The sequence below is a fragment of the Thalassophryne amazonica genome, chromosome 9 (genome assembly GCF_902500255.1).
Source record: "Thalassophryne amazonica chromosome 9, fThaAma1.1, whole genome shotgun sequence".
NCBI classification, from domain to species: domain Eukaryota; kingdom Metazoa; phylum Chordata; class Actinopteri; order Batrachoidiformes; family Batrachoididae; genus Thalassophryne; species Thalassophryne amazonica.
The window spans coordinates 85,364,961-85,378,464 of record NC_047111.1 but is presented as its reverse complement, the minus strand read 5'-3'; the positions used below and the strand labels follow the sequence as shown (position 1 = coordinate 85,378,464).

Below are 13,504 nucleotides of genomic sequence, written 5' to 3'. Positions count from 1 at the left end.
AGGGTTTTGAACATGTCCATCACACTTGGTGCCGCCGACCGATTTTGACCAACTGTGTGGACTCAAGCAGATGGCTGTCAGAACGTTTTGTAACTGAAATCTGACACTTTTTGGATGTGCACCAATTCGTCATTATGATGCCGCTATGTGTGACGGGGGTATAACAGTTGATTGTGCACATTCTTCTACATTCTTAATTTTTGCACCGTGCATCAGGGTGCATCATTCATTTTATATGCAGTCTTTGGTGCTGATATTTACACATCTTTAAAGAAATGTTGTGGATTCCCCCCACCTCCCCAGTGTACAAGCATTTCATAACATTTGTTTCCCTGGTTATTTTAAACTTTTAACGACCACAGTTCTGATGATTGAACCTGTTCTTGAATCAGGGTCGTCACGTGAAGACAGGCCAACTGGCTGCCATCAAGGTGATGGATGTTACAGAAGAAGAGGAGGAGGAAATTAAAGCAGAAATCAACATGCTGAAAAAATACAGTCATCATCGCAACATAGCCACGTATTATGGTGCCTTTGTCAAGAAGAGTCCACCAGGACACGATGATCAACTTTGGGTCTGTTTTTGACCATTTGACTTCATAGCACTGTGCCTCATTGTGAATAAGCTCACCAGGCTTATTTTTGTCTTTTATGCAGCTGGTGATGGAGTTTTGTGGGGCGGGCTCAGTGACTGATCTGGTGAAAAATACAAAGGGCAGCTCTCTAAAGGAGGACTGGATTGCTTACATCTGCAGAGAAATACTAAGGGTGAGAAATCAGACCAGTCAAAACAGAACTGCAGCCGAGGTCTGACCTGGCTGATGTGTGTTGACTTCTTTGTCTGTGTTCAGGGCCTTTCTCACCTCCATGCTCATAAAGTCATCCACAGAGACATCAAGGGCCAGAATGTGCTGCTGACAGAGAACGCAGAGGTCAAACTTGGTATATTAATTATAATTGTTTTAAAAATTATATTTTTAATACTTTAATGCTGAACGGTTTTGGCCTGTTTGCTATATTGTAAAATTAGACGCACACTCTTTGTCACTGTCTCACTTCTCTGTACCCTTTCCTTGCCACATCTGCATTTAGTTGATTTTGGGGTGAGTGCTCAATTGGACCGGACTGTTGGGCGTAGGAATACCTTCATTGGCACACCCTACTGGATGGCACCAGAGGTTATTGCGTGTGATGAGAACCCTGACTCCACCTATGACTACAGGGTATCAACAGCTCTCTGCATGCATGAGCACTAGACCATGAGAACATATGGAAGATGGAAACATTGAAAACTTCTCCTGTCTCTGCAGAGTGACATCTGGTCCTTGGGGATTACAGCCATTGAGATGGCTGAGGGAGCCCCTCGTAAGTTTACACATTCAGTCACTCCTGTGTTTCACCAACTTTTGGATAAGTTGTGCTTCTCTGTGTAGTTGACAATAAATGACCTTTTAGCCTTGAAACTCATTCTAGAAGAACTCATGAATGAGTCTGTCTTGCATATCCAGTCTTATTGTCAGCATCTTCAGAGGGAAAGCTGACTCACTGTAATCAAGGTGGTGTAGTCGTGAGTTGGCAGTTAGCCTGTGAAGGCTCATTGCACAGATTGGTCTGCTGAGCTGAGAGATCTGTCTAGCTTAGAGATTTTCTTAGAGCAGCAACTACAATGCCTGCAAAATCACTGGTAGATGCGTTCCATGTTAAACTGTGACCAATAACTGAGTTATATATAATGTAACGTGTTTAATTTGCATAGTAATCCAAAATCAAATGGTTATTTGAGATTTTGGGGCTAACATAATTTCAGTTTCAGCTTATATATTTTGATTTCTTTAAATTTTATTAAAAATGGTTGATATAATGCATTTGTTAATTTGCTTTCACATATTGGCAGTGTGTGGAAGACTGTAAATCAGATGTTTGTTTGTTTTGTTCTTTCAATGAGCCGATAATGGAAAAATTACACCATTACTGAAAGGGAGACCAGAATCTGCACTAAAAATATTCAACTTTTTTTGCTCATCTTGGTATAAAGACAAATTGGATGTCTTATTTTTAACAGTAAAAAATAAATAAAATAAAATGCACCCACACACAGCCTGCAAACATTTGGGGGTATTTAGGAACTGACAGTCTATCCATGAGTCTAATAATGCAACTCCTACTAAAACTGTTGGTGGATTTCATTGAAACTTCACACAGTAATGGCACATCTTATGAAGATGGGCATGAAGGAAAATAATTATCATCCAACATCTTCAAGAGGAGATAATTGGACTTTGTTTTTTCTTTTATACATTGTTTTTTTTCCCACTTGCATGTATAAGGAAATCTTAGATTCATCAGTACAAAGGCTGATTGCTTTGTTTATTCAGGTATTTTGTCACTCTTTTTTTTTTTTTTTTTATCATCATATGTAATGCATGCAGGCAGACAAGTGTACATTAGTGTAAACTCTGCTGGCCATGTCCTCCACAGGCCTCTTCATAATCCTCCTACGTAATTTTTGGTGGGAGCTCACGAGATGAGGATGAAGAAAATTGTCAATTACTTTGCTGACAAATGCTGAGTGTAATAAAACCCCTTCTGTAACAGCATGCTGTTTGACTTCAGCTTCTCTTTATGAAGCGTATAAAGACAAACATGCATACTTTTAACACTTGGTTACACAGTCCTTAGAAAGGTATGCTGTGACTTCGGGATGGTGTGCTCCCCCCCCCCCCCCCCCCCCCAAAAAAAAACAAATTCGTGCAAGTCAGATTTAGATTTACAACTTAAAATTTCATCATTTAAAACCGACATTATTCATATGGCAAACAGTACAGGCGACATACAGACATGAGCTGTACAGGCTGTCAAGCCGTTATTTGTTTTCCATTATGAATAATGCAGGGTGCCCTTATTCACTGAACAGTTATTGCAAGTGTGTTTTTCCCCACTGAAGTTGCAGTATTCATTGCTTTTAAACTTTTATTCCTGTTAGTGGTGTTGAAATAATTAATGGGTTTGTTCATCGCTAAAAAATAATGGGAAGTTTATAATTACATTTTGCCATTTGTTGATTGGCTTTGATTATTATATTTTTTAAGTTGAGGTCACATCTTGACGATTTAGCCAGCGTATGCTAATTGTGTTTAACGCTGGCATAAGTCCAATAAGTTAAGGGTAAGTTTTTATAAGTTAAGAGCACGTTAAAACATGCCAAAGCTCACTGATGTACGTACGTCCTAAAAAGCTGAGCAGCTCAAAAAATTTTGGGCATGCTAAAAATTTTGGATGAGTGCCAGCGTGTGACTCATACATCCTGCACATGTGGGACATAAGTTGTAGGTAAATACAACCCCAATTCCAATGAAGTTGGGACATTGTATAAAATGTAAATAAAAACAGAATACCTTACCTGTGTGAAGCGCTTTGAGGCAACTCTTGTGATTTGGCGCTATATAAATGAAAATAAATTGAAATTGAAAATACAGTGATTTGACCTAATGACCTATATTCAATTGAATACACCACAAAGACAAGATATTTAATGTTCAAACTGATAAACTTTATTGTTTTGGGGCAAATATTTGCTCATTGTGAAATGGATGCCTGCAACACGTTTCAAAAAAGCTGGGAGAGTGGTATGTTTACCACTGTTACATCACCTTTCCTTCTAACAACACTCAAGCGTTTGGGAACTGACAACACTAATTGTTGAAGCTTTGTAGGTGGAATTCTTTCCCATTCTTACTTGATGTACGACTTCAGTTGTTCAACAGTCCGGGGTCGCCGTTGTCGTATTTTGTGCTTCATAATGTGCCACACATTTTGAATGGGCGACAGGTCTAGATTGCAGGCAGGCCAGTCTAGTACCCGCACTCTTTTACTACGAAGCCACACTGTTTAACACGTGCAGAATCTTGCTGAAATAAGCAGGGACGTCCCTGAAAAGACGTTGTTTAGATGGCAGCATGTGTTGCTCCAAAACCTGGATGTACCTTTCTGCATTGATGGTGCCATCACAGATGTGCAAGTTGCCCATGCCATGAGCACTAACACACCCCCATACCATCACAGCTGCTGGCTATTGAACGCTGGTAACAAGCTGGATGGCCTTTTTCTTCTTTTGTCCGGAGGACACGACGTCCATGATTTCCAAAAACAATTGAAATGTGGACTCATCAGACGACAGCACACTTTTCCACTTTGCGTCTGTCCATTTCAGATGAGCTCGGGCCGAGAGAAGGCGGCGGCGTTTCTGGATGTTGTTGATGCATGGCTTTCACTTTGTATGGTAGTTTTAACTTCTACTTGTAGATGTAGCGATGAACTGTGTTAACTGACAATGGTTTTCTGAAGTGTTCCTCAACCCACGTGGTGAGATCCTTTACACAATGATGTTGGTTTTTAACGCAGTGCCACCTGAGGGATCGAAGGTCACGGGCATTCAGTGTTGGTTTTCAGCCTTGCTGCTTACATATAGAATGTTCTCCAGATTCTCTGATTCTGATTAAATTATGGACTGTAGATGATGGAATCCCTGAATTCCTTGCAAATGAATGTTGAGAAACATTGTTCTTAAACTGTTGGACTATTTTTTTTCTTTTTTTTCACGCAGTTCACAATCAATCAATCAATCAATCAACTTTTTTTTTATATAGCGCCAAATCACAACAAACAGTTGCCCCAAGGCGCTTTATATTGTAAGGCAAGGCCATACAATAATTATGAAAAACCCCAACGGTCAAAATGACCCCCTGTGAGCAAGCACTTGGCAACAGTGGGAAGGAAAAACTCCCTCTTAACAGGAAGAAACCTCCAGCAGAACCAGGCTCAGGGAGGGGCAGTCTTCTGCTGAGACTGGTTGGGGCTGAGGGAAAGAACCAGGAAAAAGACATGCTGTGGAGGGGGGCAGAGATCGATCACTAATGATTAAATGCGGAGTGATGCATACAGAGCAAAAAGAGAAAGAAACAGTGCATCATGGGAACCCCCCCACAGTCTACGTCTAAAGCAGCATAACCAAGGGATAGTCCAGGGTCACCCGATCCAGCCCTAACTATAAGCCTTAGCGAAAAGGAAAGTTTTAAGCCTAATCTTAAAAGTAGAGAGGGTGTCTGTCTCCCTGATCTGAATTGGGAGCTGGTTCCACAGGAGAGGAGCCTGAAAGCTGAAGGCTCTGCCTCCCATTCTACTCTTACAAACCCTAGGAACTACAAGTAAGCCTGCAGTCTGAGCGAAGCGCTCTATTAGGGTGATATGGTACTACGAGGTCCCTAAGATAAGATGGGACCTGATTATTCAAAACCTTATAAGTAAGAAGAAGAATTTTAAATTCTATTCTAGAATTAACAGGAAGCCAATGAAGAGAGGCCAACACGGGTGAGATATGCTCTCTCCTGCTAGTCCCCGTCAGTACTCTAGCTGCAGCATTTTGAATTAACTGAAGGCTTTTTAGGGAACTTTTAGGACAACCTGATAATAAAGAATTACAATAGTCCAGCCTAGAGGAAATAAATGCATGAATTAGTTTTTCAGCATCACTCTGAGACAAGACCTTTCTGATTTTAGAGATATTGCGTAAATGCAAAAAGGCAGTCCTACATATTTGTTTAATATGCGCTTTGATTGACATATCCTGATCAAAAATGACTCCAAGATTTCTCACAGTATTACTAGAGGTCAGGGAAATGCCATCCAGAGTAAAGATCTGGTTAGACACCATGCTTCTAAGATTTGTGGGGCCAAGTACAATAACTTCAGTTTTATCTGAGTTTAAAAGCAGGAAATTAGAGGTCATCCATGTCTTTATGTCTGTAAGACAATCCTGCAGTTTAGCTAATTGGTGTGTGTCCTCTGGCTTCATGGATAGATAAAGCTGGGTATCATCTGCGTAACAATGAAAATTTAAGCAATACCGTCTAATAATACTGCCTAAGGGAAGCATGTATAAAGTGAATAAAATTGGTCCTAGCACAGAACCTTGTGGAACTCCATAATTAACTTTAGTCTGTGAAGAAGATTCCCCATTTACATGAACAAACTGTAATCTATTAGACAAATATGATTCAAACCACCGCAGCGCAGTGCCTTTAATACCTATGACATGCTCTAATCTCTGTAATAAAATTTTATGGTCAACAGTATCAAAAGCAGCACTGAGGTCCAACAGAACAAGCACAGAGATAAGTCCACTGTCCGAAGCCATAAGAAGATCATTTGTAACCTTCACTAATGCTGTTTCTGTACTATGATGAATTCTAAAACCTGACTGAACCTCTTCAAATAGACCATTTCTCTGCAGGTGATCAGTTAGCTGTTTTACAACTACCCTCTCAAGAATCTTTGAGAGGGTAGTGGTGATCCCAGGGCTCGTAATAGTACGTGCATGTGCTAGTTTGTGCACGTATTATTCGAGCGGTGCACGTAATTTTATAATGCAGTTGCACTGGTGCAAGTAACTTTATCCAAGTTTTATCAACTATAAGCACCAGTAAAATGAACCAATAAAGGAATAAGTAAGGGAAAAAAAAACAATTTCCAGTGTGTTGTCTTCGTCTTCCCTGCGTTTTATGACTCGCACACACGGAGCGAGTTGCTGTGCTCTATTTGTTGTGTTCGCGCGTGCACATGTAAACAAAGAAAAAAAAAAAAAAAACTGGCTGGCTGCGGTTCCACTCTCTCTCCCCCTCAAACTCTGTCATCGTTGTGTTATAAACCAGTCACCATTTGTTTTATTATACATCTGTGTAGTTAATAAAATTATCTTCACGGACGATTAGTTCTGCTGTTCCATTACGGAACCCGGGGAGAGGTCACTTAAAATGGTATTTTTTTTTCTGGCCTTGATCATTTGTGCGCACGTTTTCCTTTAATTGAGCCCACGAATTAATAAAATGTGCTCTCAAATTAATAAAATGTGCGCACGTTTTCCTTTCCTTCAAAATGAACTCCATAATATGACCTAAACTGTCATCCTCACGACGGGGAGACGCTTCGCCCTTAGCATCCTTTTTAATGTGCTTAAACTCCAGATGATGCCATGCTGGGCAGCTGGAGTTCTCTGTATGTCCTTGTGCGCCAAAACCATGATGATATACCGTGACCAGATCCATTTCTAATGGGGAAATACAATATATTACACTGTCTCCTGGTTTGTTGGCTAATAGTTAGCATTTATGTGTCAAGACAATATTGAGTGCACATTTTACAAATTGTGGCCATGTAATGATGCTTAGAACGTGCGCACAATATCATAAAACGTGCGCACATTCTCTCCACATGCAAAACATTTTGCGTTGACACTTCCAGGGCTCCGTAATTCCTCGGTCTCTCTCCCCTGAAATTCTGTCATAATTGTTATACACCAGTCACCATTTGTTTTATTATACATCTGTATAGTTAATAAATAAAATAATCTTCACAGACGATTTTTTTCGCACGCGCACTTGAAAAAAAACTGAGGGGAGAGCAGCAGCAGCGGCAAACTCCCCAGAGAGGAAGAATCTGACACATCAGAGGAGCAGTTTTAAGGTTGATATAAGACTGACTTTTGGTTGTGTAATTAACTTTTTTTTGTTGTTTTTTGTGCAAGTAATTTTTTTGTTACTACCACCAAGTGCAAATAGGTTAAAAAAATGTATTTCGACCCCTGGGTGACCCTTTTATACCCAATCATGACACTCCCCTGTTTCCAATTAACCTGTTCACCTGTGGAATGTTCCAAACAAGTGTTCATTGAGCATTCATCAACTTTCCCAGTCTTTTGTTGCCACTGTCCCAGCTTTTTTGAAATGTGTTGCAGGCATCCATTTCAAAATGAGCAAATACTTGCACAAAAACAAAAAAGTCTAACATTAAATATCTTGTCTATGTGGTGTATTCAATTGAACATAGATTGAAGAGGATTTGCAAATCATTGTATTCTGTTTTTAATTACATTTCACACAATGTCCCAACTTTATTGGAATTGGGGTTGTATTGTGATTGTTGGCACGTTTCTTGTATTTTGCTCATAAGTCTAAATTCTTCCCAAAATGCTGGCCAGTGATTGGCTGAAAGCTGCAGTCTTCAGGTGGTACAGACTGTTTTATTCACACGGAGTAAATCTGACCTGTTTATTTCAATCCAATTCACTACCACGGACGGACACAAATCCACAAAAAGCTCCTTATTTTTGAAAAATGACATCTGAAAATATTGTAATTCGTGGCTGGAAATGTAGCGTTTTAAAGCAAGTCCCTCTGTTTTTTTTGGTCTAGGTGCATTTCTCATGCTGGTGTCTTGCTCTGATCACACAGAAGCGCTGTGATGATATAAACTTTTAAAGCGTCGTCGCTGTGGTGTGATCATCATACGACCTGATTGATCAATCAGGTGTCACACCTGATTAACGTGCCATTTAAACGTTTAAAGCCCTGTCGGTGATCACCACACTGACAGATCACACAGCACTTCATGCAGATAACACCTAATTGCAGTTGACTGGCGCTTTAAAAGTATAAATCATCACAGCGATTCATTATTCAGGTCTGTGATGACCTGATCAGGAAGCAGCCAACGGTTTAAACATTTAAAGAGTTACAGCCCTTCATTCATTCAGTGAGTGCAGTGAGTCGACTCATCAGCATTCTGTACGCAATGAAAATGATCCAAGAAAAAAAGTGAAAATAAAAAAATAAAATGTTAAATTACTCTGTTTCTGACCGGCACCACACAGTGCAGTACCGACCCGAACCACTGGGTGGAAATGGGTCTGTCGGCATACACTGGATAATCAAGGTGTGACAGCTACATTAATTTATTGGACGTACGACAGTGTGTGCCAGTGTTTAATACGATCAGCATACGCAGGCTTAATCGGTGTGACAGGGCCTTTATTGCTGTTGGAGCACCACAGTAGCTTAGTGGTTAGCACTGTTGCCTCACAGCCAAAACGTCATGGGATCAGTTACCACCTGTGGCCTTTCTGGGTGGCGTTTCCATGTTCTCCCAGTATTTGCATGGGTTCCCTCTGGGTGTTCTGGCTTCCTCCTGCATCCAAAGACATGCAGGTTAGGTGAACTAGAAACTTTAAATTGTGCATAGGTGTGCGTGCAGGTGTGAATGTGTTTGTGTATATGTGGTCCTACGATGGACTGACGTTTTGTCCAGGGTGTACCCCCCCCTCACACCTTCTGACTGTTGGGACAGGCTCCAGCTACCTGCAGAATGATTTTTTTTTTTTTTTTTTTAATGTACCTGTTGACTAGATATCTCACTTGGATAGGAACGTCACAATCAGTTTGTGGGCGATTTAACTACAGGCACTATTGGCCTTGTAAATGTAATTTCCACCAGACCATTGCCTTACAATATAAAGCGCCTTGGGGCAACTGTTGTGATTTGGCGCTATATACATGTGCTCTGATGTCACTGTTTATCTCCATAGAAACTACCCAAACAATCTTTCATACAAACTGTTTAGGGACATTACAGTGTTGTGGTGGAAATTACGGCAATAGTGTGGGACAAGTACATTTTGTTTAAAAAAAAAAAAAAAAAAAATCACAACAGTTGTATGACATTGAATACCCCAATTATGTTTTGATTATTTTACTGATATTTTATTCAGAGATATTTTAAAACATTAGAAAAAAACGTTTCTTTACCATTCGTTTTTATCATTGAAGATCAAAAGTCTGGGTGTGGGACAAGCACAAAATGGCAATATTTGCATATGATGCTGAAAAAAGGTGAAAGTCATCATAGACTACTAGAACAAATTTGTTAACACACTTTCATTGTAAAGATAACTATAAAAGTGTGAAATTTCCCCTTTTTTTCTGTTTTTCATACAATATGATCAAAAGACATAGTAAGTGCCCGTAGTCTAAGAATCCCTTGTATACCTGGGCAGTATCCATGAAGCATCCTGAGGCTCAAAATAGTTCCTAGTGGCATTATTCTAAGAAAAATCTTAGAATTCCTTGAATTCTTAGTCATTTCTTAGAATTTTCTCTATGTAAGTTAATGTTGTTCACAAAGCACCTTAGGCCTTAAGAGAGCTCCTAAGGTGCCAAACTGTTAAGAGTAGGGAGGAGGACTTTTAAGAAGCCTAGGAGTGTCTTACACAAAGAAGATGGCGGAAAGGACAGAGGGGAAGAAGAGATATTCTCTGTATGTCGAATGACAGTGATTCAGTAACATTATTCCTACTTGATGGAGCAGGGATAATGTTTGTGGTTGACCTCATGATGAGCTTGCTTTTCCCACCCAGTGTAGGAATGTAATAACGCTTGCGATAAAGGTCATCACAACATTGCCATACCTGGCTACGGGAAAAATGTAAATGTGTATATATATAATACGCACACGTTAAGGGAGTTAAGTCACTGTAATATCATGCCACTCTGGTTGTCACCATAGCATCGCGCAAATCAGTTGGTGCAAGTCAGCTGTGTTTTGACAGGTGAATGACAGAAATGCAATAAAACATGGATTTCCAAGTGAAATTTAATATTTTTGGCCAATATAACACGTTTGAGGAATGGGAAAAGGAGAGCAAACGAGAAGAACAGCAAAAGCAACTGGCTAAGCAAGCATAAAGATTTAACATCGGACGAACTGGACAGGATTGAAGACGGGAAAGAAAAAAAGAATGGTCGCCAAGGATGAAAATATCTTGAGACTGGCATAAAATAGTCTCAAATACTTGTGCATTTTTATCAAGTTCTGTTAACTGAAATATTTGTGTTCACTGTGTGGGATCATGGTATAAGCGGATTAAACAACTCAGCCGTGCATTATACGGTTTGAATGCACTTCGCGGAGTAACACCACTCCGCTTCGCGTTGTGTTTTAGACTGCGCGGCTTCTCGTTTAATCCTTACATATACGTATATGGGTGATTCTTAGACTACGGGCACTTATTATGTCCTTTGATCATATTGTATGAAAAACAGAAAAAAGGGGAAATTTCACACTTTTATAGTTATCTTTACAATGAAAGTGTGTTAAGAAATTTGTTCTAGTAGTCTATGATGACTCTTTCACCTTTTTTCAGCATCATTATATGCAAATATTGCCGTTTTGTGCTTGTCCCACACCCACTTTTGATCTTCAATGATAAAAATGAATGGTAAAGAAATGTTTTTTCTAATGTTTTAAAATATCTCTGAATAAAATATCAGTAAAATAATCAAAACATAATTGGGGTATTCAATGTCATACAACTGTTGTGATTTTTTTTTTTTTTTTTTAACAAAATGTAGTTGTCCCACACTATTGCCGTAATTTCCACCACAACACTGTAATGTCCCTAAACAGTTTGTATGAAAGATTGTTTGGGTAGTTTCTATGGAGATAAACAGTGACATCAGAGCACATGTATACAGCGCCAAATCACAACAAACAGTTGCCCCAAGGCGCTTTATATTGTAAGGCAATGGTCTGGTGGAAATTACATTTACAAGGCCAATAGTGCCCGTAGTTAAAGAATCACCCATATATATATATATATATATATACATAGAGATTTTCATTACACTGTCCTGTAGCATTTTATACTTAACTAGTTATACCTCTTGTTTTTGTACTTTATCTTTTTTGCGCTGACACAGGAGAAGCTCTCTCCAATGTCAGTTTTTTTTTTTTTTTTTTTTTTTTGGTCACAGCAAGGTGAATTCTTGTTTATTTAGCCAACACAGAATAAAGTGTAAATGAAATTGGACTGGGGTGACCTAGTTGGTTTTTACCAAATTTGCATAATCTTTTCCAAGTTTTATGAGGAGTTACTGTAAAATTAAATTTGTCCCACTTTAAATGTATAGAAACTACACATGATTTCATCCATGTAGACATGGGTGAATTTTTATGTTCTTAAAATATTTAGGTAGCTTGACACCATCAGCTAATGAATATAATTCTTGCATAAAAATCATTTTTGACTTGAATTGCAGCTCCTGATACATATTTCTATGCTTTAGTCGGTTACATAAAGCAATCAAATTAACTAATCCTCCAATTTTATTATAAACCTGAAAATTCTAAACTGAAATTGGTCTTTTGCTTTTGGCTGTATCAGTCACGTTGCAATGGGTCCAAAAGGCTGCCTTACAAAAGCTTATTTATCGTGGAAACTGCAAAGCTAACCAGACAGGTTTAGCTACCTACCTACGCTGGGAACACAATGAGTCACAGCTCTTTCTCTTGCATTCAGTGGAACAATAAGCCTGAGGCACCAGTAAAGATTGAATAACAGCATCTGTAACCATGTATGAGGATTCAGAGAACGTATTTTTGACAAACTACAATGTGTAGTAATATAATATTCTTTCTCTGACAATAATGATTCCAATATGACCTCTTCTACTTTGCACTATGGCTTCCAACATGGGGAGTTGGATTCAATAAAATGTAACGCCCTCTTGTATTTCTGCAGCCTTGTGTGACATGCATCCAATGAGGGCCCTTTTCCTGATTCCTAGGAATCCCCCTCCGAAGCTCAAATCCAAAAAATGGTGAGTTAAGCTTACCATTTTGTATGTGTGTGAGAGAGAAATATCCTGTCACGACAGTGCAAAACCCTCAGATGATATCAGATTCTGGCTTTGTGTCTTTTGTTACATTTTTTTTTTCCTGTGGATATTTGTCATCCAAGAATAAATTATACATGAGGTCAATCTTGATTAATGTCTAGTACTCAGGAATAGTTTAATAGTTTGTGCCAGTTAAAAATGTTCTCCTGTCTCCTCAAAATATTGTTACTGGAATATTGAACTGGCTAAATTCATGAAATAATGTGACCAAGGTGGAAAAAAATTCTCAGGATATTTATGTTCGCTGTACTAATGTGGTCGCTATATGGTGATAAGTTAATGTTTAAGTGCATTTTTGGCAGTTTTGCCTTCATTTGGTAGCAGTTACAGGAGATGATGTAACAAAGGGCCTTGGGTTGAGTGCGATGACCTTGATGCACTGTATTTGCATGGTTAGTGCACTTGGTTTCAGTACGGAAGGTTCTGGATTCAAACCCCACCCCGCCACATTTCTCCATGTGGAGTTGTGCCAGGAAGGACATCTGGCATAAAACTTGTGCCAAATCAACATGCAGGTCCACCTTGGATCTGCTGTGGTGACCCCGAGTGAAAACAAGGGAGCAGCCGAAGGGACCTTCTTAGAAACTAGAGAATAATTTATACACTATGATGAATGTACAGCAGAGGTCTCAAACTGATTCCAGAAAGGGACAAGAGGGTGCAGGTTTCACTGATGGTGATTTCAGGTGATTTCACTGATTAACAGATTCCATCTAGTCAAATTGTTGTTAATGAGTGAAATTGCCTGATGGAGTGGGTGGTTGCACAGAAAACCTGCACCCTCTTGTCCCTTTCTGGAATCAGTTTGAGACCTCTGATATATAAGAAATAGTACAAAATGACAAATGAAATTCTGATTTCCTCAGATATAGTGATATTGTGCTTTATCTTTGTTGCACTGACTCTGAGACTGCAGACAGTCAAGTACAGTAACAGTACTT

The 13,504-nt window shown here is 39.3% G+C and overlaps 1 protein-coding gene across 7 annotated transcripts in view; it reads left to right on the top strand.

The window, feature by feature from the left end:
* mink1 (misshapen-like kinase 1) overlaps positions 1-13,504 on the top strand; it is a 102,486-nt gene that overhangs the window by 31,935 nt on the left and 57,047 nt on the right. For all 7 annotated transcript variants that reach the window (XM_034178626.1, XM_034178625.1, XM_034178627.1 and 4 more), the window contains exons 3-8: positions 393-575; positions 658-768; positions 852-942; positions 1,093-1,223; positions 1,311-1,365; positions 12,407-12,485. In XM_034178626.1, the coding sequence (XP_034034517.1) occupies positions 393-575; positions 658-768; positions 852-942; positions 1,093-1,223; positions 1,311-1,365; positions 12,407-12,485 (650 nt within the window). The remainder of the gene's footprint in view (positions 1-392; positions 576-657; positions 769-851; positions 943-1,092; positions 1,224-1,310; positions 1,366-12,406; positions 12,486-13,504) is intronic.